Source organism: Garra rufa, chromosome 24 (assembly GCF_049309525.1).
Source record: "Garra rufa chromosome 24, GarRuf1.0, whole genome shotgun sequence".
Taxonomy (NCBI): Eukaryota; Metazoa; Chordata; class Actinopteri; order Cypriniformes; family Cyprinidae; genus Garra; species Garra rufa.
This window is the reverse complement of record NC_133384.1, coordinates 29,273,047-29,296,977: the sequence shown is the minus strand read 5'-3', so window position 1 is coordinate 29,296,977 and position 23,931 is coordinate 29,273,047. Positions and strand designations below refer to the sequence as shown.

General features: G+C 33.6%; 1 protein-coding gene across 1 annotated transcript in view; it reads right to left on the bottom strand.

Annotated features, from left to right (window-relative positions):
* Positions 1 to 23,931, bottom strand: part of dpyda (dihydropyrimidine dehydrogenase a) — a 277,186-nt gene that overhangs the window by 66,458 nt on the left and 186,797 nt on the right. Inside the window, exons 16-18 of the mRNA XM_073830591.1 lie at positions 19,686 to 19,769; positions 2,718 to 2,838; positions 319 to 438 (exon numbers count right to left, since the gene is read on the bottom strand). Coding sequence (XP_073686692.1) covers positions 319 to 438; positions 2,718 to 2,838; positions 19,686 to 19,769 — 325 coding nt within the window. The remainder of the gene's footprint in view (positions 1 to 318; positions 439 to 2,717; positions 2,839 to 19,685; positions 19,770 to 23,931) is intronic.

Here is a 23,931-nt window from a genome sequence, read left to right as displayed (position 1 = left end):
GTATAATGTATGCCGGCAAGATGTCCATAATTCACATTATAGTGCAGAAACCGTTTTATCTTGTAGCAAAAGCCCTGCAGATAAGCTGCTCTACGATTTGAGCACTCCACCAACCTCCAATCCATCTGTCTGCTCTATTAGAGTTTCTGACCAGTGTACACACACACAAACAAACATGCACACGCATTCATATGCACTCCCACACACCTTTAACAGGGACAAAAAAAAGTAGATGCACACGTATAGTCTGTCTGCGCCACACACCCGTTAAACCTCAGAGGAGAAAGAAATGGATCCAGTGAGGTGGGTGACACTCACCAGACACTCCACCATATGTGGTGCGCCGTCCTCGGCCGATGCCAGGCCAGGGAGAGCCGTCTGCCTTGAGTCCCATCAGCCCCGAAACCGTGTTGGTGGCTGTGACGCCATCTGCTCCACCTGTGCCAACAGGGAAGAGACATTAGGCACGGGGAAGGGGGAGGGAGGAAGGCCAAATTCCTAAAAAATCTGGAGCCCAAAACCTGCGGGCCTGTTTGTGTGGAGTTTGTAACTCGTTCAGGAGACGGCAGGCTGTTAGTCGAGGTCGTGAGGGGAAATGTGTTTCTAGGGCAGATCTAATGTCTGGACTGGGAAACTCTTTTATAGAGGACATGTTCTACACTTCTGTTTCTTTTCCCTCAAGTCCATTTATAACATTAGTCAAGGTTTCTTGCACCAAAAATGTGTAATTTAGTTTGAAATGACCATTTTACACCATTCTCTGACCTTTAGAATTAAACAGGCTGTTTCTGCAATTGGACCCTTAAGACTTTTATATATAAATTATGACAAGTAAAAACAAAAAGACGTTTATATAGACAACCAGTCAAAAGATTGCAATAATTATCTTGTAATGTTTCCAAAACAAGACCATTGATTTGATCAACAATACAGTAATAATATTGTAAATTATTGCAATTTATCATTTTTGGTGTTTAATAGTTCTCATTATTAATGTTGAAAATAAGAATAAGTTTTGCTAATATTTAATATTTTTGTGGAAACGTAGATACTTTTTTCAGGATTCTTTGATGAACATTAGCAAAAAAAGAAAGAAATATTTTGTAATATTATAAATGTCTTTACTGTCACTTTTAATAAATTTAATGTACCAATGTGGAAAAAAAATATTAACTTGTTTACAAATTAATTAATAAATTACCGTAATAAATAACCTACACACATTAAACTGCAAAACTGGTTTCAACATTGATAAATAAATAAATAAATAAATAATCCTAAATTTGCTGGTTTCCACAAAAAAATTTCGTTTTTTTTATAAATGTTATATGTATATATATATATATATTTGGTGTATTTTTATTAATAATAGTTCTTTATAAATGTTAAATACAATTTTGCTATAATTTTTTTTTATATTTTTGTGGAAACTTAGCTATTTTTTCAGGATTCTTTAATGAACATGGGCAAAAATAAAATAAAATCTTTTGTAATATTATAAATATTTACTGTCACTTTTAATTATTTTTTGCACCAATGTGGAACTAAATTATTAACTTGTTTAAAAAAAAAATTTAAAAAAAATATCGTTGTTTTATTATTAATAATAGTTCTTTATCAATGTTGAAAACAGTTTTGCTAATATTTCGTATTTTTGTGGAAACGGAGTCTTTCAGGATTCTTTGATGAAAAATAGCAACAAAAAACAACAAAAATAAAAAGGTTTTCAATAAAAAAAATATATATATTATAAATGTCTTTACTGTCACTTTTAAAAAAATGAATGCACCAATGTTGAATAAAAAACTTCTTTCATATAAATAAATATTGATGTTTTATTATTATTAATAGTTCTTTATCAATGTTGAAAACAGTTATTTTATATTATATTATATTAAATATTTGATATTTTTGTGGAAACATAGTCTTTTTCAGGATTCTCTGATGAAAAAAAAAATAAAAAAAATCTTTTGTTATATTATAATTGTCTTTACTCTCACTTTTAATACATTTAATGCACCAATGTTGAAAAAAATACTAACTTAATACTAAATAAATAAATACCCCACCCCAAATTCACTGGTTTCCACAAAAAATAAAAAAATAAAAAATAAACAAACATTTTGCAGCTTAATATATATACATATTACTGGTGTTTTATTATTAATAATAGTTATTTATCAACGTTCAAAACAGTTTTGCTACTGTTTAATATTCTTGTGAAAACCTAAGATACTTTTTTTCAGGTTTTTTACATTATAAATGTCTTTACTGTCACTTTTAAAACATTTAATGTAAATTAAATGTAAATTCTATTCAGCTTTGTATCACAAACAAATACATTTGAATATATATTAAAATAAAAAAGTATATATTTTAAATAATAATTTTAAATTATTCTGTTTTTGTTTTGTAGCCTTGGTGAGCATCCGAGATTTCTTTCAAAAACATTAAAAAAAACAAAAAAAAAAACGTAACTATTCCAAACTTTTGACCAGAAGTATACGGCATGCATTTTATTATTCTTATGAATTTATTATTCTACAGAATGATGGAAAATGTAGTTGGGTTGAGCAGGCCTGTTACCTTTACTGGGAAAGTTGAGGTAGATGAGCTTATATTGAGTTAATATAATCAAAGAAAGAATTTAGTATAACAAATTCACAACTATTATCATACCAAAACGGTATAAATTCACCATAAAAACAACCTAGTACCTTCCTGTGCAGCCTTGGCAATGTCCACGATGTTAGTCACATTAGGGGTGAGTTTGGCAAAGAACGGGATCCGAACAGCCTGCCGAACCCACCGACAGATGTTCCGCACCAGCTCTGGATCCTGGTCAAATGGGTCATGAAACAAACAAGCAAACTTAAACAACGACAAAAGAGGCATGAGAAAACAAAACAGCACAACTTTAATTAACAGATAACTTCCACTTGGATTATGGCTTAAAAGTCACACTTTTATGATACTTTATGGTGTTTTGCATCCTTTGTTGAATCTTAAAAGCTCTAGTCAATATTCACTAACTCACTGTAATTAAAGTCTTCATAAGTTCTACAGGAACTCATTTGGAGTGGAATGAGGGCAGGGAAATGATGAGATTGAACAAATGTGTGTGAACTATTCCTTTAAATATTAGCAGACTGCCAGACCTGAGTCTCTGTGTGTGTGTGTGTGTGTGTGTGTGTGTGTGTGTGTGTGTGTGTGTGTGTGTGTGTGTGTGTGTGTGTGTGTGTGTGTGTGTGTGGGAGAGAGAATGAGCGAGTGATAGATGGAGAGGGGAGCCTGTAGTCGCTGGTGTGAGGGAGAGAGGGATCATAACAGTGTGAACTGCTGTTCCAGGAGGATTCATGCTTTATTAAGCTGCCCTGGTCTGTCAGTCTGTGCTGTTTAGTGAGAGAGAGAGAGACTGAGAGAGAGAGAGACTGAGAGAGAGAGAGTGAAGGGGGTTTGGTATTTGTGAATCTGAAAGAAAATATTGCATTCGTCTCACTTTTTAGTAACTTAGACAATGTTTAAAAATCAAAGCATACATGATGATTTGAGAATTCATTGGACTACACTAGTCAAAAGTTTTTGAACAGTGTGATTTTTGCCCAATAAGCCTGCGTTTATTTAATTCAAAGTACGGCAAAAACAGTACAATTTTGAAATATTTTAATTATTTAAAATAACTGATTTCTATTTGAATATATTATAAAATGTAATTTATCAAAAGTGATGATAAAGACATTTATAATGTTACAAAAGATTTCTATTTCAGATAAATGCTGTTTATCTTAACTTTCTATTCATTAATGAAACCTGAACAAAAATTCTACTCAGCTGTAGAGCAGGAAATCAATATTAGAATGATTTCTGAAAGATCATGTGACTGGAGTAATGATGCTAAAAATTCAGCTTTGAAATCACACAAATAAATTACACTTTTAAATAAATATAAATAGAAAACAGTCATTTTAAATACTAAAAATATATTTTTTTAATTTTTATTGTTTTTCTGTATTTTGGATTTAAAAAATGCAGGCTTGGTGAGCAGAAAAGACTTCTTTAAAAACATTAAAAAAAAAAATCTTTTGACTGGTAGTATATTTCCTGTCCGTATGAAGCTGGATCTTATAATATTCAAATTTCTCATCAGAAACCAATCACGTATGGTACAAAAGTCTGAAAACTGCTTTTATATCACAGTAATTTAATATAAAAAATATAAATAATATTATATAATATTATATACACCGCCATTCAAAAGTTTGGGATCAGTAAGATTTTTTTAATGTTTTTTGAAGAATTCTCTTATGCTCATCAAAGTTGCATTTTATTTATTTAATCAAAAAATACACTATAAAATAATTTATATTATGAAAAATTATTGCAATTTAAAATAACAGTTTTCTATTTTTATATACTTTAAAATACAATTTATTTATGTGATGCAAAGCTGAATTTTCATCATTACTCCAGTCTTTAGTGTCATACAATCCTTCAGAAATCATTTTAATATGCTGATTTATAATCAATGTTGGAAACGCATGAGCTGCTAAATATTGTTTTGGAACCTGTGATACTTTTTCAGGATTTTCTGATGAATAAAAAGTTAAAAAGAACAGCATTTACTTAAAACAGAAATCTTTTCTAACAATATAAGTCTTTACTCTTTACTATCACTTTTTATCAATTTAACACATTCTTTCTGAATAAAAGTATTAATTTCTTTCAAAGAAAGAAAAAATGTACTGACCTCAAACTTTGAAAAGTAGTGAATATTGTAACAAAAGATTCGATTTTAAATAAACGCTGTTCTTTTCAATGTTTTATTCATCAAAAGATTAAAATATTAAGCAGAACAACTGTTTCCAACATTGAATGATTTCTAAACAATCATTTGACACTGAAGACTGGAGTAAAAAATTCAGCTTTGCATCTCAGGAATAAATTGTATTTTAAAGTACATTAAAATAGAAAACCACTATACTCACAATATTACTTTTCTGTATTTGTAATCAAATAAATGCAGCCTTGATTAGCAGAAAATGACTTCTTAAAAAACATATGTGACCCTGGACCACAAAACCAGTCTTAAGTCGCTGGGGTATATTTGTAGCAATAGCCAAAAATACATTGTACTGTATGGGTCAAAATTATTGATTTTTCTTTTATGTCAAAAATCATTAGGATATTAAGTAAAGATCATGTTCCATGAAGATTTTTTGTAAAATTCCTAGTGTAAACCTATCAAAATGTATTTTTTGATTAGTAATATGCATTGTTAAGAACTTAATTTGGACAACTTTAAAGGTGATTTTCTCAGTATTTTGATTTTTTTGCACCCTTAGATTCCAGATTTTCCAATAGATGAATCTCGGCCAAATACTGTCCTATATCAATAGAAAGCTTATTTATTGAGCTTTCATATGATGTATATATCTCAGTTTTGTAAAATTTTACCTTAAGACTGGTTTTGTGGTCCAGGGTCACATATAATATATATAATAAAAATAATAAATGTAATAATATATCTATCTTCATCTTCAATGCATTCGGCCCTTTCCTCCAGGCCTCAAATAAAGACACACAGCCGCATTAAACCCTTTATAACCCTATGAAGTAAAACAGACATGGTTTAATTCAAGCAGCAAAGCCTGATGTCAGATCAGTCGGGATGCTTTAAAAGACTGTAAACCCGACATGGAGCTTTCATTCAGTACTGCCTCAGCTGCCTTTATCATCCCTGTCCTTCTCAGTCTCTCTTTTCTTTCACAGGAAATAGGTCTCTGTTTTGACATATCCAATAACGGCTGGCATATATTCCCTTGAGCAATGGGTCTGTCCGTCTCTATAAAGAAGTGTGATGTACAAGCTGTATGTGCAAAGCCGAGTTCTAAGGTCACTCCCTGCACAGGAAAAGGTTAGCATTTGATTTTTAAAACCATTAGCCAGAATTGATTTGTAAGAATACAGAAGCTCACAGAAAAAAAAACACGTCTCCTCCTGACTATTTCCTTTCCATTTCTAAGGCATGCTGAGTGATTCAGCGTGGTACAAAAACGAAGAGCGGAAAGAAAAAAAAAAACGCCGCTGTGGGATCGGCTGCGTCCTTGGGTGTGTATTTTACCTGAGATACACATGAAGTCAGGTTATATTTGCACCCAAAAGTATTCAAAATGCATTCGAAAGGCACTAAAAGAGAAGGGACAGGAAAGGTTACGCCATTTAAGATGATAAACTCATTCCCAGATTTTTTTTTTTATGAAAATATTGGATTTATGCACTCGACCCAGCAGTGAGCGCCATCCATGGCAATTTGTCCTGATTTATTCAAGACATAAACAGGGTATAAACAAGGCTGGAGTGTTAGGTTCAACCTGTCCACTCGCGAGCCGTCTGCCAGAGCGGGAGAGGTAATATCTGAGCTCCCGAGAGATGTTTGATAGCGCTGGCGGGTTGCTGGAGAGATTCATTGGTTGATATAGCAAATCCTGAACTCCAGGCTAAAAAAAGTGGTAAGAACAAAAGTGGCAAGACAACACAGCAAAGAGAAAAATAGAGACAGACAGAAATTGGCCGAAAAAATGTTACTTCAATAACTTGTGGGAAACATACTGTATATGGGTAACAAGCTTGTCTATATTTTAGATTCTGCGATCTAACTCTTTTCACCTTTTAATCACACTTTTCTGTTCACAACTACATTTGGTGCATGTTTTGTTAAATTCCCAAAAGCATTTTTATATGATACAGAACCAACGACTGATCATTTTCGTACCGATATAAATAGTATGCGTTCTTACTAATCAAAAAAATGTTTAAGAACTCGATTTATATTTTGATATAGATTATTTTGTATATATATCAGAGTGCGTACATTTTTTTCAAGGAAAACAATCTCTCAACTAATGCTGTAAAATATAACGTTACATGAGAGTCAGTTGGTGCTACATTACTATAATATTGAAGGTTAAAATTAACTGATTTGCATACAAAAGCTAAAATTACACTTTTTTTTTAAATATAGTAATACAATTACATTATATTTCTACTCCAAATCGTTTTTTGAAATATAAACATTTATGCTGGATGATAAAAACTTGACTCAAACATAAATTAAACACTGAAGAAAAGTAAAAATGACAATTCATGTTATATGGTGCATATATTTAGCAAAATTTCCCTCTTTAGAGTTCTTTTTTTTTTTCAAACTAACAAGTTCATGGTCACCGAAAATGTTTTTTACTCTGAGGTAAATGTGACGTAACGTGACATTACAAACTGACTTCTCTGCGCGTTGAAACACTGATTAAGCAATTACATTCGACAGGTTACGGATTTCGGTAAGTTGTACTCTTTCTTTTAACATACCTTCGGATTCATGTTGTTTATTCATGATTATTTTGCGATGAAACTTGTATTAAAGCCGAGGAGAGTTTACGTGCGCTTCCCGCTGCTGCTTCTTTTGAACTAGGCGCTACAGCTCCACACTAAACAGCGCCAAAACGGCATTTATGTTTGAATACTGTAATAAAATGGACAGAATCTAAGAAATCTAAGACTGTGTTTCATATCAAAAGTGGTAAAACCACTGATCTATAATAGAGAACATTAGCCTATATAGATCAGTGGATAAAACACAAATCTTACTGCGATTTATTGGATGCAAGGTGCGCTTCCATGTTGTATTCATCAACTAAAAAGTGAAAACAGGCTAGACTAGACTAATCGATTTAAGAATGGATATTGTTTCTTAAAAATTAAAAACTATTAAAACAGCCCTATTTATACTAATAAAGAATGGCTTATTACACTAATTTGGACTTGAAAATGTTGACAATCACACATTGGCTATATTTAAATAATTGAGGTAAACAAAGTTTATGTTATTAATTCAGTACTGACCTGGATAAGATATTTCACATAAAAGATTTAGGTTGAATTTATAAAAATGACCCGGTTAAAAATGTGTTGTTACCTGAATGATCCACAGTTTTTTGTTTAATGATAGTTGTTTATGAGTCCCTTGTTTGTCCTGAACAGTTAAACTGCCTGCTGTTCTTCAGAAAAATCCTTCAGGTCCCACAAATTCTTTGGTTTTCCAAAATTGGTGTGTATTTGATCCCTTTCCAACAATGACTATGATTTTGAGATTCATCTTTTCACACTGAGGATAACCGAGGGACTCGTATGCAACTATTACGAAAATTATGCATTAAGATTTGGGGGTGAAAACTTTTGAACAGAATGGAGACGTGTACATTTTTCTTGTTTTGCCTAAATATGATTTTATGATCATTTAGTATTGCCATTCAGAGGCTACAGAAGATAGTTACATGTTTCCCAGAAGACAAAATAAGTTAAATTTACCCTCAATCAAATATCAAATTCAAAAAGTTTTCACCCCTGGCTCTTAATGCATGTTTTTACCTTCTGGAGCATCAGGAAGTGTTTGAACCTTCTGTAATAGTTGCATATGAGTCCCTCACTTCTCCTCAGTGTGAAAATATGGATCTCAAAATTATACAGTCATTGTTGGAAAGGGTTCAAATACACAAAAATGCTGGAAAACCAAAGCATTTGTGGTTTGTGAAAGATTTGTCTAAAGAACAGCAGGCAGTTTAACTGTTCAGGACAAACAAGGGATTCATGAATAACCATTACTAAACCAAAAAAAAAAAAAAAAAAATGCATTTCGGCAAGAACACAGTATTAATCAAGAGGATGTAAACTTTTGAGCGGGGTCATTTTTATAAATTCAACTATTATTTTCTCTTGTGGACTATATGTAAATATCTTTTTTATGAAATATCTTATTCAGGTCAGTATTAAATAAACAATAACATTCATTTTGTATGATCCCTCTTATTTTGATAAAATAATTAACATTTTGCAGATTCTGAAAGGGGGATGTAAACTTTTGACCTCAACTGTACTGCTTTGCTGTCCACATCTGTAGTAACTGTACATTCTTAAAATTACGTACAGCATGTATTAGTACTTTTAAAAATGTGTAATTGTAGAAATCATTAAGAAATCATTCTTATATGCTGATTTGCTGCTCAAGAAACATTACGAATGTCTTCACTGTCACTTTTGATCAATTTAATGCATCCTTCCTGACTAAAATTATGACGGACTTACTATCACACTGACCACGAACCACTGAACCGTAATATTAAAAATGCATGACTGTCAATATTCCTTACGAATATTCATATTTTCTTTAGGCCTAATACAAATTCAGAGCTGCCTGCCAACAGTGAAGGCTGAGTGAGTGGCGTCCGCCTGGTCGAGCCGCAACCGAGCCCTGCGTCCTGAGGGAACGTTTTTTTCTACAAGCCGAACGTTGGTAGCATTTGAAGGAAACAACAACAACAGACTTACAGGAAGCAGGACAGGCCTTCCTCCCAAAGGGTCATGGGAAATTGCATTACGCCTGCCTCAGTACGAGGCACAGGGGTCGTGGCCCGCAGCCAGACACCAGCCACCAAACAGATGCTGCCTGTAAGAACTCTGCTCTCGCACTGGAGACCGCCGCTCCCTCCGAGGGCTTCCCGTGACAGCTTATTACAGGCCAGATGGGTGTGAGAGCCGCTGTCTGTGGGCCAGAGAGTCTGGAGCAGGGACGCTTTTTCCCTCTAAGCAGTTTGCTGTACACAGTATTACACGCTTTGATGGAGAGAGAGTGCACCTGTGTAGCCGGCCTGCTTTCGGCAGCGAGTCTATGACCCGTCGCCACCCGGTTTCACATGGAGAGGTGCTTTCTCCAAGCCTGGAAGCACAGCGGACCTACCGCGGCAGTCGCAAGTGTTTTAAAAAGGCGGCGTGCCTTGCAGACGGAAGGCTTTCAGAACCGCTGAAGAGCATTCAGAGATGAAAATCGACTTGTGAGCTGCAGAGAATTGCACGGTGACTCCGATTTGGCAGGTGGCCGCGTGGTTAAGGGTTGGGGGGAGGCCTTGTATGAAATTAAAGGAGGGGCACGCTGGATTCTTTATATGTTTTCCGTGCCGTCATTGCAGGGCAGGTTAAGCAGGGAACCGGAGCGCTACTGGAAGAAAAGGAGAGAAAAAGAGAGAGATGGAAAGCGTCCCGAAGCCCCCTCAGGCTGTGAGGAGAGGGGGCGAAGGGGAATGCTGGGAGGAATGCAGGAATAATAGCAGCTTTACACCTGAAATTTTAATTTTACAGCGCAAGGTCACGGAAGGTGGGCACTCTCGTTAAGGGCTGCCGGGTCTCGCAGGAGGCATGATGGAAGTCGGGTGTCATTCGGCCCTGTTTGGTAGGCTCAAAATAGCTCTGGGAACGAGAGCCGGTTTTAATTTGCGAAACTGGGGAACTGTGTTGAAGGCAGAAGGTGAAAAAAAGATGAGATCCCGAAGGATGCTGAGTCAAACCTGAGTGAGAACTCCGTGACCCCTGAGATCTTTCCCCTCACACTTCTTTTCCGGTGATTACAAATCGCTAAAAATTAATTGTGCCCAACGAAATACTAAAATATTTGCTAGATGAGATGAAAAATATGAACCATGCCAATGAATGAAACTATTTTAATTAGAATGCCGATGCAAATATGGCAATATAGCAACATATTAGCAACAAAAACACGTTTTTTTTTCTTAACCCTCCTGTTACCCTAAAATCCGCTAACACCTTTTTCCCACTGGGGTCAATTTGACCCCAAATTTAAAACCTCTAGAATATGATATTTTTTTGCTAAAAGGTTAGTGTCAGGTAATTGATGTCTTTGTTGACTACTTAACAACACTCTGAAAGACCCCCCAACTTTCACTGTCAAAAACCTGTGACAAAATCTCACTGACAGAAAACCTTTGCGTAGAGGCCATTTTCGATTGAGAGAGCAATTCAACTGACAGTGGTTCTCGCAATACTACAGGTATGGTTGTGTTAGTTTTATTTTTTATTTTTATTATACTTAACATATAAAATTATAGTGCATATTATAAAATTATAGCATGTTATAGTGACCTCAATATCACCCAAAACAAATGTGTGTAATTTTTTTATATTTCTTATGTTTTATACAGCTAAAAGAACCTGGGGTCAAATTGACCCCAAAGAACACCGATGTAACAAAAATGTGTACAGGGCATTGAACAAATAATATCATGTTAGTTTTATGTTTACCAAGTTTTCCCCATTAAATTAGGAAAAGTCATTCAATCTGAAGCAAAAAAAAAAAAAGTCAATTATATATGTACATACGTTAAACATTGAATGGGGTCAAATTGACCCCAAGGATAACAGGACATCTAATGCTTTCAAATACAGTTTTTTTGAAAAATGCATATTTTATGCCTTTAAATAGAGTTTTATGAAAAAAACAACAACATAAAATTTGTTTTGCGCTTAAAATAAGGATAACAACTTTATTTAATGCTCACTGCAATATTTTAGCGCATTCAGTACATGCATATCTAGAGTACATGCATATTAAAAACATATTAACATATTAAAAAAAGTTATTAAATGCATATTCAATGCCTTTAAATAAATGACTAAAAAAACAAACAACATAACATCTATAGTGATTAAAAACAACAAAAGAATGGTGTTTTGTGCTCAAAATAACTTTATTTAAGGCACAAGACACTATTTCAGAGCATTCAGTACATGCATATCTAATTTTTGCCCCTGTGCAAAATATTGCTGAACTTTAGAGAGTATTTGCATCACAAGACAAAAACTAGTAATGTCGCTTTTAAATTTGCTGTTTAACTTTTGTAGACATATTAAATAAAGTTATTAAATGCATCTCTAACGCTTTTAAATGCAATTATATGGAGAAAAAAAACTATTGTGACTACAAACAACAAAAAATTGTGTTTTGTGTAAATATAGTGTAAAAAATAAGGACAATAATGTAATTTATTGCTCAAACCACTATTTCAGAGTATTCAGTACATGCATATTATATATTATTATAAATATTGCTGAATTTTAAAGGATATTTGCATCACAAGACCAAAACTAGTAATGTTGCTTTTAAATTTGCTGTTTAACTTTTGTAGACATTAAATAAAGTTATTAAATGCATATATAATGTCTTTAAATACAGTTTTATGAAAAAAACGTAATCTATAGCCACTAAAAACAATCAAAAATTGTGTTTTGCACTCAAAATAAGCACAATACGTTTACTTAATGCTCACAAAACTATTTCAGAGCATTCAGTACATGCATATCTAATTTTTGCCTCTGTACAAAATATTGCTTAACTTTAAAAGATACTTGCATCACAAGACAAAAATCAGTAATGTTGCTTTTAAATTTGCTGTTTAACTTTTGTAGACATATTAAATAAAGTTATTAAAAGCATATCTAATGCCTTTAAATACAGTTTTATGAAGAAAAAAAACGTAATCTATAGTGACTAACAACAAAAAAAGTGTTTTCCGCTCAAAATAAGGACAATAAGTTTACTTAATGCTCACAAAATTATTCCAGAGCATTCAGTACATGCATATCTAGAGTACATGCATATCTAATTTTTGCCCCTGTACAAAATATTGCTTAACTTTAAAAGATACTTGCACCACAAGACAAAAACTAGTAATGTTGCTTTTAAATTTAAACTTATCAATTTACTAAATAAAGTTATTAAATGCATATCTAATGCCTTTAAATACAGTTTTGTAGTCATAGTGGCTACAAACAACAAAAAATGTGTTTTGTGCTCAAAATAAGGACAATAACTTCATTTATTGTTCACAACACTATTTCAGAGCATTCAGTACATGCAAATCTAGAAGAATATAATTGTTTCAAATAATCAAATCATATCAATCAGCTGAACTGTTATACAAAATTACAGAGCCCCATATATTCCATGCATTAATTAAGAATGCTTTTAGACAAGTTATTAATTTGTTCTCTCATTTTAGTAAAATCTGTGTATTTCGCGCAACTTATTTTTGAATTTCAAATTCGTGGCCATGTTTAAATTTTGTTCATGCAAAATGCAAAATGATTCTTATTCCTGGTCAAGATTTTTTGCCCTGTAAAAATTATTGGTGAACTTTAAAGGATAATTGCATCAGTAGACAAAACTAGTAAAGTTGCTTTTAAATTTTATTTGCTGTATCCACTTTTTTTTTTTTTCAACATGGAAGTAAGCCTATGGGTGAGACATCTGCTATAGGGAAATAACGAGAAGCATAACAATGTGTAGTAAATGGTAAAACTGTTTGCACTACAAACCACTGTGTTAATAATTAAGATAATATATTAAAATAATATGGTAAGACGCACCAGTTTGCAATATCAAGCAGCAAAATGGGCTGTTTTGGCTAACTTTTGTTAAATATATATTAAATAGAGTTATTAAATGCATTAAATAATGCCAGTTTTGTGCTTAAAATAATGAAAATAACTTCATTTAATGCTCACAACACGATTTTAGAGCATTCAGTGCATGTTAAACTAGTTTGTGAACAAAACATTGTTTTTTTTTTTTGCATAAATACTGCGCAACTGCTTTGCCCCTTAATGTTTAAAGCATTAATCAACAGTAAACAGGAATTACCGGCATTAATGTTTAACATATGTAAACAAAAACATCTCTAATCTGCTGCAAGTTAAATGTTAAACAGCTTTGAGAAAACAGGGACCGTTTCATAGCAAAACAAACCGAAATGAGAGCAATCGAGAGAGAATATTAACATCCCATTAAAATCAAATTGTATCTCTTTTCATGCAGTCAGAAACAATGCTGAATTAATGTTTTTTTCCCCCCTTCTTTTCCACAGGCAAGGAGAGTAGACGAGGTGCCAAACGGAGTGATTAAATGATATTGCGTCTCTTTAGTTCTCTTGGCAGATACCTGCCCTCGGGCTTTGATTAGCTCTTTGTCTTACAGCGGAAAATCTACAGCAAACCGAATGGATATGACTGCAAATTTACAGCCACGGTGGAGGGTAATAACTCTGTCTTTGTTCGGATGGAAAAGCTGGTTTATTTCCTGTGGTATAACACATAGGCAGGTGAACAGAATGAAGAGGTGTGCGTTTATTCAGGCCTGATACGGGCAAAGAGAAACGGTAATACGCAAGGTCACGTACATCACCTCTGGGCTTAATTCATGTGACAGACCTTCACAGCCGGATCGTGTGTAACGACTTTGATGAGAAAACGTCAAGTCGGTGGACCAAACCCAAAGGGAAAAAAACACAGCGTGATCATGTTCCACCAGAACGTACTGAAAGTACTACAAAAAATATTTTTAAAGGGGTCATCGGGTGCAAAACTAACTTTTCCATGTTGTTTGAACATTAATGCGTGTTATAGTTTGTGTACACAACCACCCTACAATGATAAAAATCCACCTAGTGGTATTTTTTTAATCTTTAAAAGTAATATCCCCTTTTTAAAATCAGTTCATTCTTAGCTTCTTGTCATTGTGACGAAACACATTTGATTGACATGAGCGTTTTACCTTAGCCCCGCCCTCACTGAGCTGAAACAGACTCAGGTGCAGAGGAAGACTCTAATTGAACGATTGAGGTGTTCTGTTGTTAGATGTAATAATGAACATAGCAGTAGTCATTTACTACCGACATCTGAGCCGCTGAAGACGCAGAGGTTTAACATTACTTTAGTTTTTAAATGGAAAGCGCCAATCCCAATCTACATATGCATCTGTCTTCATGTGAATTGTACCTGATGCAGCTTCACCCACAGCAGAAGTGATTATAAGGGTTTTTTATGCATCTTTGCAAATGGCCTTTCTTAATAATGTGCTTGTTGGCAAGTTTCGCTGATAAATGCGGCTAAATGCAGTTAAACGCGGCTAAAGTAAACATAATCTCAGAGAGGGGCGGGGCGAGCAGAGCTCGGTGGCGTTTAAAGGGGCCATGTCTTAAAATGAGCTGAAATTTTGATTTTGACAAGGTAAATGGGTGATTTTTTACACTACAATTGAGAATTTTTAACCAAAGTATATTAGAGACTTTTCATGACCCTAAAGAATCATATAAACTTCCGATGACGCCTTTAAGCTGTTATAAATTATTATATATTATAATGATTTCTGAAGGATCATTTGGCACTGAAGACTTTAGAAATGATGCTGAAAATTCAGCTTTGATCACAGGAATAAATTAATTTTAAAATATATTAAAATAGAAAACCATTATTTTAAACAGTAATAATAATTCACATTGTTACAGATTTTTTCTGTATTTATTAAATGCAAAATATTACTGATCCCAAACTTTTGAACAGCAGTGTATGCTAACTTTAAGGTTCCCAAATCAGTCAAGAACAGCTTAAAAGTATTTTTTGTAGTGATTTCATTTTTCAGCATCATTACTGTCTTCAGTGTCAAATGATCCTTCAGAAATCATTATAATATGCTAAATTATTATCAATATTAGAAACAGTTGTGCTGCTCTATATTTTGAGTCCTGTGACTTTTTTTTATTCAATTTTTATTGAATTTATTCAAAATAGAAATCTTTTCAAACAATATAAGTCTTTGACTTTCAATTTAACAAATACTTGGTGAATGAAAGTATTAATTTCTTTCAAAAAAAAAAAAAAATTACTGACCACAAATGTTTAAATGCAGTTTATATTGTTACAAAAGATTTCTATTTTTAACAAATGCTGTTCTTGTTTTAATGTTTTATTTATAAAAGAATCCTACAAGGAGATTTCAACAAAATATTAAGCAGCACAATTATTTACAACATTGATAATAAATCAGTATATTAGAATGATTTCTGAAGGATCATGTGACACTGAAGACTTTAGTAATGGTGCCAAGAATTAAGCTTTAATAAATTAAGCTTTTAAAATATATTCACATAGAAAACAGTTATTTCACATTGAAATAATATTTCAGTTTTTTTTTAAATAAATTAAGCCTTGATGATCATAAGAAATGTCTTAAAAAACATTAAAAATCTTTCTTTTAAAGGGCAGTGTATTTGAGGAATAGTTCAACCAAAAATATTTTTTTTCCCATCACCCTCATGTCATTCCAAACCTATTTGTTTTTCTTTCTTCAGGACTTAAAATTCAAATAAATGGTGGATGGGAAGATAATTAGTGATTAATAGCTCAAATGTTGCTCAGTTCCTCACGCACATGAATCATTTTGTGTCTAGACTGAAACACAAGTAATATAACCAGTTTTTATGATACCTCCAATGTTTTTTCAGCATTTTCAAATTCACTGTATGAAAAATTGCAGCATGAACATTTAGCAAAATTTGGAAATGTGATTGCAGAATTTGCATTTCCTTAAAACTTGGTGGTCAAAAATTATTATAAGAACCATTTAACCAGTATAAAGTGTTTTGGGAGGTTTAATGCTAGTTTTGGGTTGGCTGGTCATTAACTAGGAACTACCAATGGCTTAATCAAGCTTAATCATCTTGTTTTACTAACAGACTAAAAATGTCCATATAAAACAAGACTATTTTTAAACTTAAACTGGTCTAAACTTGTCTAAGCAGTTTATTTTTCAGCAAATATGGCAGAAAATCTAAATGAAAAAGCTTTTCGTATCACAATCTTGACCATGACAGCTACTCTTTCAGGCTTTTAGGCTTTAGAGACTCAGAAACCAAAGCAATAACCAGATGTTTTCATTTATAGCTTTTAACAGCGTTTTACAACTACACATCAGAACAAAGATTATGATATCAGAGAAAAAAGTTCTCTAAGGTGCACAGATGCGATGTTTTCCTATCAAGTACTGTACATCAGTTGACAGGATGTTATTCTGCTTTTCACAGTTGCTGAGGGTGTAATCATAAGCAAAGACGCTGTTTTTTCTCTATAATAGGCAGCATGCCCTGGTGTGAAACCCAAAAAAATGACAACAACAACAAAAAAAGAAATCCCACTTTAATCTCAACGGGCCAAAAACACAAACAACGCATTTGATTCGAATAATGGAGTTATGCGTTTGAATGAAAATTGTTTACGGACCGCAAAAGGGATTATTCGTGGATTATTAAATTCGGCTAATTCTGTGATGTGATGGAAAAGTGTTATTAAAACGCTTTGACAGAATCAATGTTACGGTGAAGTGGAGAGGCACTAATGCAGGTTCGGCAAACTTGACAGCGTCTCATCAGCCATTCATAAGTGCTGAAATGCGCTCTGATTCGGAAAGGTACGCACAGGAACGCACATGAGATCGCATATGAATCTATACCTTATTAAAGAAGCAATATCTAAATCTGCATCACTGTGAAATCTATGAAGACAAGGCTTTTTATGTGCTTGTAGTATGAGATATTTACAGAATATTGTATATTGTCCAGTGTGGGTCTTATTTTGTGTTTGAACACCAAAACTGAAGCTAGACTAAGACTAAGTCTAATAGCTGAACTCAAACTCAAACAAGCTTCCAATCCAAAAACACATTCAAATCCCAATTGAGTTTTAAGTCAGCATTCACAGATAGTAGTTCTGTTCCAAAATCTAAATCAGTATTATAAACATCACATGACCAAAGTGACTTTTAAGTGACCAATTTACTCTACACTCTTAAAAATGAAGGTTCTTTAAAAGGTTCTTCACAGCAGTGCCATTATTGGTTCCACAAAGAACCATTCAGTCAAAGATTCTTTAAAGAACCATCTCTTTCTTACCTTTTTATAATCTAAAGAACCTTCTTTCACCACAAAGAACCTTTTGTGAAACAGACCGGTTCTTCAGATGTTAAAGGTTCTTTATGGAACCATTTAGACAAAAACGGTTTTTCTATGGCATCGTGAAGCACCTTTATTTTTAAGTGTACATAGTGTACATAGGCATTCATTCAAATACACTGGGGAAAAAGGTGTAGAAACGATTTCTAGAACTATTGTGAAATTTGTGAGTTAAAAAAAATAAATTTAGTAAAAGTAAATTTCAATCATCTTTTTTTTATTTACACCTTTAAAAATTATTTCTTTACGTTTTATATAAACATTAAGGATAAGTAATATGTTTAATGTTTTTTAAATGTCTTTTCTGCTTATTAAGACTGCGTTTATTTGATTAAAAATTCAGAAAAAACTGTAATATTGTGAAATATTATTACAGTTTGAAGTAGTTGTTTTCTATTTGAATATACTTTAAAATATAATTTATTCCTGTGATGCAAAGCTGAATTTTCAGCTTCATTACTCCAGTCTTTAGTGTCACATAATGCTTCAGAAATCATTTTAATAACTATATTAAAATGCTATATTTTAATATGCTTTAATATGACTGTTTCCAATGTTGGAAACAGTTGTGCTGCTTAATATTTCTATTTTATTTTTTTGGAACCTGTGAGACTTTTTTTTTTTTTTTTTAAATAAGCTCTAAAAAGAACAGCATTTATTTCAAAAAGAAATATTTTGTAACAATATACACTACCGTTCAAAGATTGGGGTCAGTCAATTTTTTCTTTCTTTCTTTGTTTGAAAGAAATGAATACTTTTATTCAGCAAGAATGTGTTAAATTAATAATAAGTGATATTAAAGACTTATATTTTTAGAAAAGATTTCTATTTTGAATAAATGCTGTTCTTTTTAACTTTTTATTCAACTAAAAATCCTGAAAAAATATCACAGGCTCCAAAAAATATTAAACAGCACAACTTTTTCCGTCATTGATAATAAATCCGCGTGATTTATAAAGGATCATGTGACACTTAAGACTGGAGTAATGATGCTGAGAATTCAGCTTTGCATCACAGAAATAAATTATATTTTAAAGTATATTAAAATAGAACACTGTTACTTTAAATTGCAATAATATTTCAGAATATTAATTTTTTTTCCTGTATTTTTGATCAAGTAAATGGAACTTTGATGAGCATTTGATGACTTTAAAAAAAAAATTTACGGATCCCAAACTTTTGAACGCCACACAAACATAGGTTAAATTATTCATTTTAATTTACATGTAACTATCGATAACAAGATTTTGGCCTAATTTGCACCAATTTCAAGTAGCTCTATTCTTTGTTTTCCAGTAAATTTATAAAAATGTATATAAATGTACTTAAAAACCAACTCTGCATAAACAAATAAACAAATTAAAAAACTACTGGGAAAAAAATGTATAAAAAGAGTGTCTTTTATGCAGTGTTCTCAAGTAAATTCATTTTTAGATATTTTTACTGAAGACAAAACAGACTTCAAAAGTGCCGTAAAATGCTTGCTTGGTTTTGGAACAGAGCATGTGTTTACTGTCAGATCCACAGTGCGGGTCTACTAGATCCATAAAATAAAACACAAAAAGCACAAAACTGTGAGTGCCGCATCTTTCCCAGCAGGCCTCATGCTCATGGTCTCCTAACACGTTTTCTCTCCCTGCTGAGTGACAGCAGACTACAAATACCTCAGGGTACCAAACATCATCTGGCATAATAATCAACAATTATAGACAGAAAAAACAATCCACACAAACAAACTATTCGTACAATGGCGTTGCCATGTTTTTGGGCTGAACATGGATAATGCAAAATAACATTATTTTTAGACATGGTACATTACGTACCTCTTCGTACCAACACAGTTAATATAATTCCTTCCCTGATTTTCAGACAAACAAATACACTTTTAGCTTTTTAACAAAATAAGACCCTAAAAAGCATTTGTGGTGGCTGCTCTACCTCACAGCCGACAGTGTCTCTGCATGGTGACTGTGTACCGTAGGCGTTGAATGTTGGATTTACCTGCCCACAGGCGAGCCCCATTCCCCTCTCCCCCATTCCATGAGGACATGATAGATTCAGCTCCAGGGCATCAGCGCCAGACTCCTGTGAGATGGATGCAGAAGCCTCAGATTATTTACAAATAAATTCAATGCATTTTTCAGCTTTGAATCACAATCAAGCTGTGGACGTTCATATGCAGCCCTCACATATGCCACATACATATATAATATATAAAAGGAAATTCACTGGAAAATAACTGCATCCACTTTAAGCATTGCATACACTGCCTGCGTTGTTGTTTTTTTGCACATGGATTCATGCAAATTAGACAGTATTCCCCAAAAATAGAATACATGCAGACTAGCATGTTTTGGTGTACTTTACTGAAACTGTATAGCATTGCTTTATCATGATCCAGGCATATGAATTGAATATATGTTGATGATTTGATGAATTACCACTCTCGTGATCAATAGCAGATGAACCCAAACTTGTCTTTTAAATAATTAATTGCAATAAAAATGCATTGTAGATTGACATAAATATGATTAGATACAGTTGAGGTCAAAAGTTTACACCCCCCTTTCAGAATCGGCAAAATGTTAAATATTTTAGCATTTAAGAGGCATCATACAAAATACATGTTATTGTTCATTTAGTACTGACCTGAACAAGATATTTCAGATAAAAGATGTTTACATTTAGTCCACAACAGAAAATAATAGTTGAATTTCAAAAGTTTACATCCTCTTGATTCTTAACACTGTGTTGTTCTGCCTGAGGTTCTTCTGAAAAATCCTCGGGTCCCACAAATTCTTTGGCGTTTCAGCATTTTTGTGTATTTGAAGCCTTTTTAAAAAATGACTGTATGATTCTGAGATCCATCTTTTCACACTGAGGACAACAGAGGGACTCATATGCAACTATTACAGAAGGTTCAAATGCTCACTGATGCTCCAGAAGGAAAAACCATACATTAAGAGTCAGGGGTGAAAACTTTTGAACCAAATGGAAATGTCTACATTTTTCTTATTTTGCCTAAATAATCATATATTTTTTTTAATTAATTACTGCCCTTCAGAGTCTACAGAAGATACTTACATGTTTCCCAGAAGACAAAATAAGTTCAATTTACCCTGATCTTCAAATTCAAAAAGTTTTCACCCCTCAGCTATTAATGCATGTTTTTTTTTTTTTCCTTTTGGAGCATCAGTGAGCGTTTGAATCTTCTGTAATAGTTGCATAAGAGTCCCTCAGCTGTCCTTAGTGTGAAAAGATAGATCTCAAAATCATACAGTCGTTGTTGGAAAGGATTCAATTACACAAAAATGCTGGAAAACCAAAGAATTTGTGAGACCTGAAGGATTTCTCTGAAGAACAGCAGGCAGTTTAACTGTTCAGGACAGACAAGGGACTCATGAACAACTATCACTAAACAAACAAACAAAAAACACAGCTGTGGATAATTTAGGTAATAACACAGAATTAAGAATGAAGGGGATGTAAACTTTTGAATGGGATGATTTTTCTAAATTATTTTCTCTTGTGGACTTTATGTAAACATCTTGTATTTGAAACATCTTATTCAGGTCAGTATTAAATAAACAATAACATGCGTTTTGTATGAACCCTCTTATTCTGCATCTATAATAAGGCATATTCAGACAAGAAAGTAGCATATTTGCACTAAAAAGAATGAAATTTGTTTAATTATATATGGTGCATGTAGTGCTTTATTAGCAAACTGGGTTGCAGATGCTTTGTAAATTAGAAGCAGGTCTTTGCACTGAAATACAGCATGCAAAAAATAGCTTCAAAATATTGACTTGGGTGTTCCACAGAAAAAAAAAGTCATGCAGGTTAAATAATGACATGAAAGTGAGTAAATTATGATGGAATTGTCATTTTCACAGCTTTTGTAAGTTGTTCTTTGGAAAATGATCTACTGACCCTAAAGTATCTACTGTAGGTAGGTTTGTACAAACTAACAAATCAAAAAAACAAAACAAACAATTTCTTCAATGTACTTCAGTTTCAGCAAAGAATGCTTTTCTTTTAAATAACTTTTCTTTTATTTGTATATGTACAAAGCATAACTAATCACATATGCAGTCTTTCCGCATTGTACTTTCAAATAATCTTTCCATGCAATCGAAGTCTATTCACCACGCAACGGCGAAACGAAACACAAAAGACACACGCGCACAAGCTAATAAAGAATATAACTAAAAAACAAACAATTTTATTGTTTATCAGACTCAAGCAGATGCAAACAATGAGCGAAGCAAATCAACGCTGACTGAGACATCGTCTCTAAAATAGATGAGAGCGGTGATAAGTGTTCCACACGGATGCACGAGAGACGAGCGAGCGAGCGAGCGGGCGGGCGGCACGCAGACCGGGGTGGGGTGCGTAGCCGAGCCGAGTTTGACAGGCAATTACAGATCCACGGGGGCTTTAAACCACATCACATGGGGGATTTAAACAATTACAAAAAGCTCTACAAACCTGCCACAGTGACTCCATCTGTAGATTTATGATTTTCCACAGACTGACAGCCATTAAAGGGGGAAAAGAATAATAAGCATTTTAGCCTTACAAAGTGCAGAGGACCATGAGGTGGGCTGATGCTATTTATCACTGTCAGCCGGGGGAACGGGACAAACCTGCCGCTCTTACAGGATTAGGCCCCAGATTTCATGGTCAATTAGGACCAAATACAGGTACAAAATGGATACAATGTGCCGTGATCCCAAAGCCAATTATCAATAATGTTTAATTTCACCCAGTTTCTTTTAAGCCCTTTATAGAAAGAGGAATGAGAGGAGGAGGAGGCGGAGGAGGGGGCAGGCTTTCCCCTTCGCCCTCCCGTCCAACAAAAGGGCCGACACGCACACAGTGAATTAAGTGCTATCATCTCTCATCACGGTAAGCTGCTTTCAGAGAGAGAGGCCAGCAAGACGACTGTTTGATATTGCGGGCTTAGTACTGAGAGAGAAGGGATAGATTTAAAGTAAGCCAAAGGAAGCAAAAACAACAACAACAAAACAGTCAAGAGCATTTTGCTGGGACACAGAGATCTTTCTTTTCTAGCTGTATGAATTGTGAAATACAAGTGTTTGTCTATAGAAAAATAAAGCCTTTGCATTCATAACTAGGAAGAAAAGTCACAGCCACAATGCTAAGGTGTCTGAATGGTTGCCAAGGCATTGCTATGCGGTTGTTAGGGTGATCCACAACCGAGTCTCTATGATATTTTAGTCTCCAGATTTACGTAAGGATGGAGCATTTGAAATTTTTCATTCAGAACCTGTTGCATTTTCTCTCTCAGACCAGTTATACTGGTTAGTTTGAGTTTTGGACTCGTCAAAGTACCAACCAATTTCCTTAAATCTTCATTTGAAGGGATAGTTCATCCAAAAATGAAAATTCTATTCTATGTTGTTCCATACATGAAAGACCTTTGTTCATCTTTGAAACACAAATTAGGATATTTTTAATGAAATCTGAGAGCTTTCTGACCCATAGACCGCAATGCAACTGACACGTTCAAGGCAGAAAAGACATAAATTATTGAATAAAGTTATTATTTTTGTATTCTTCATGCACAAAAAGTATTCTCATAGCTTAATAAAACTGCGGCTGGACCACTGATGTCACATGGACCATTTTATCGATGTTCTCACTACCTTTCTGGGCCTTGAACGTGTCAGTTGTATGGGTCAGAAAGCTCTCGGATTTCATCAAAAATATCTTAATTTGTGTTCCAACGATGAACGAAGGTCATACAGGTTTGGAACAACATGAGGGTAATTAATGACAGAATTTTCATTTCATTTTTTTTGGGTGAACTATCCATTTAAGTCTCAGAAAACCATACTATACCAACTCTTTAAGTGAAAAAAAAAAATCTTTTAGTGAAACATTTAGATGTATTTTGAAGATTCTAACATTTAGTTTGCTCTTTTCCCTGTATGTTACCTGGGAAAATTTCAAACTAAGGAGAAAATGCAACATTATAAGAATGTAATCTCTGTTTAGGATCATAAAGCAATGTTATATATCCAAAAACCGTCTTATCAATTGATATCACCAGCCACAGTACTTTTTTTGTAAAAATTTTAAGGGCATGCTCCACAAAAAAAGAAGATCTGGATCAAACCTGACACTGTCTTTGACAAGGATTATCAACTCTAAATCTGATAAGGACAACATTACCCATCGCTGTCATACTCCCTGGATCAGTACAGCTAGTTTGATCTCA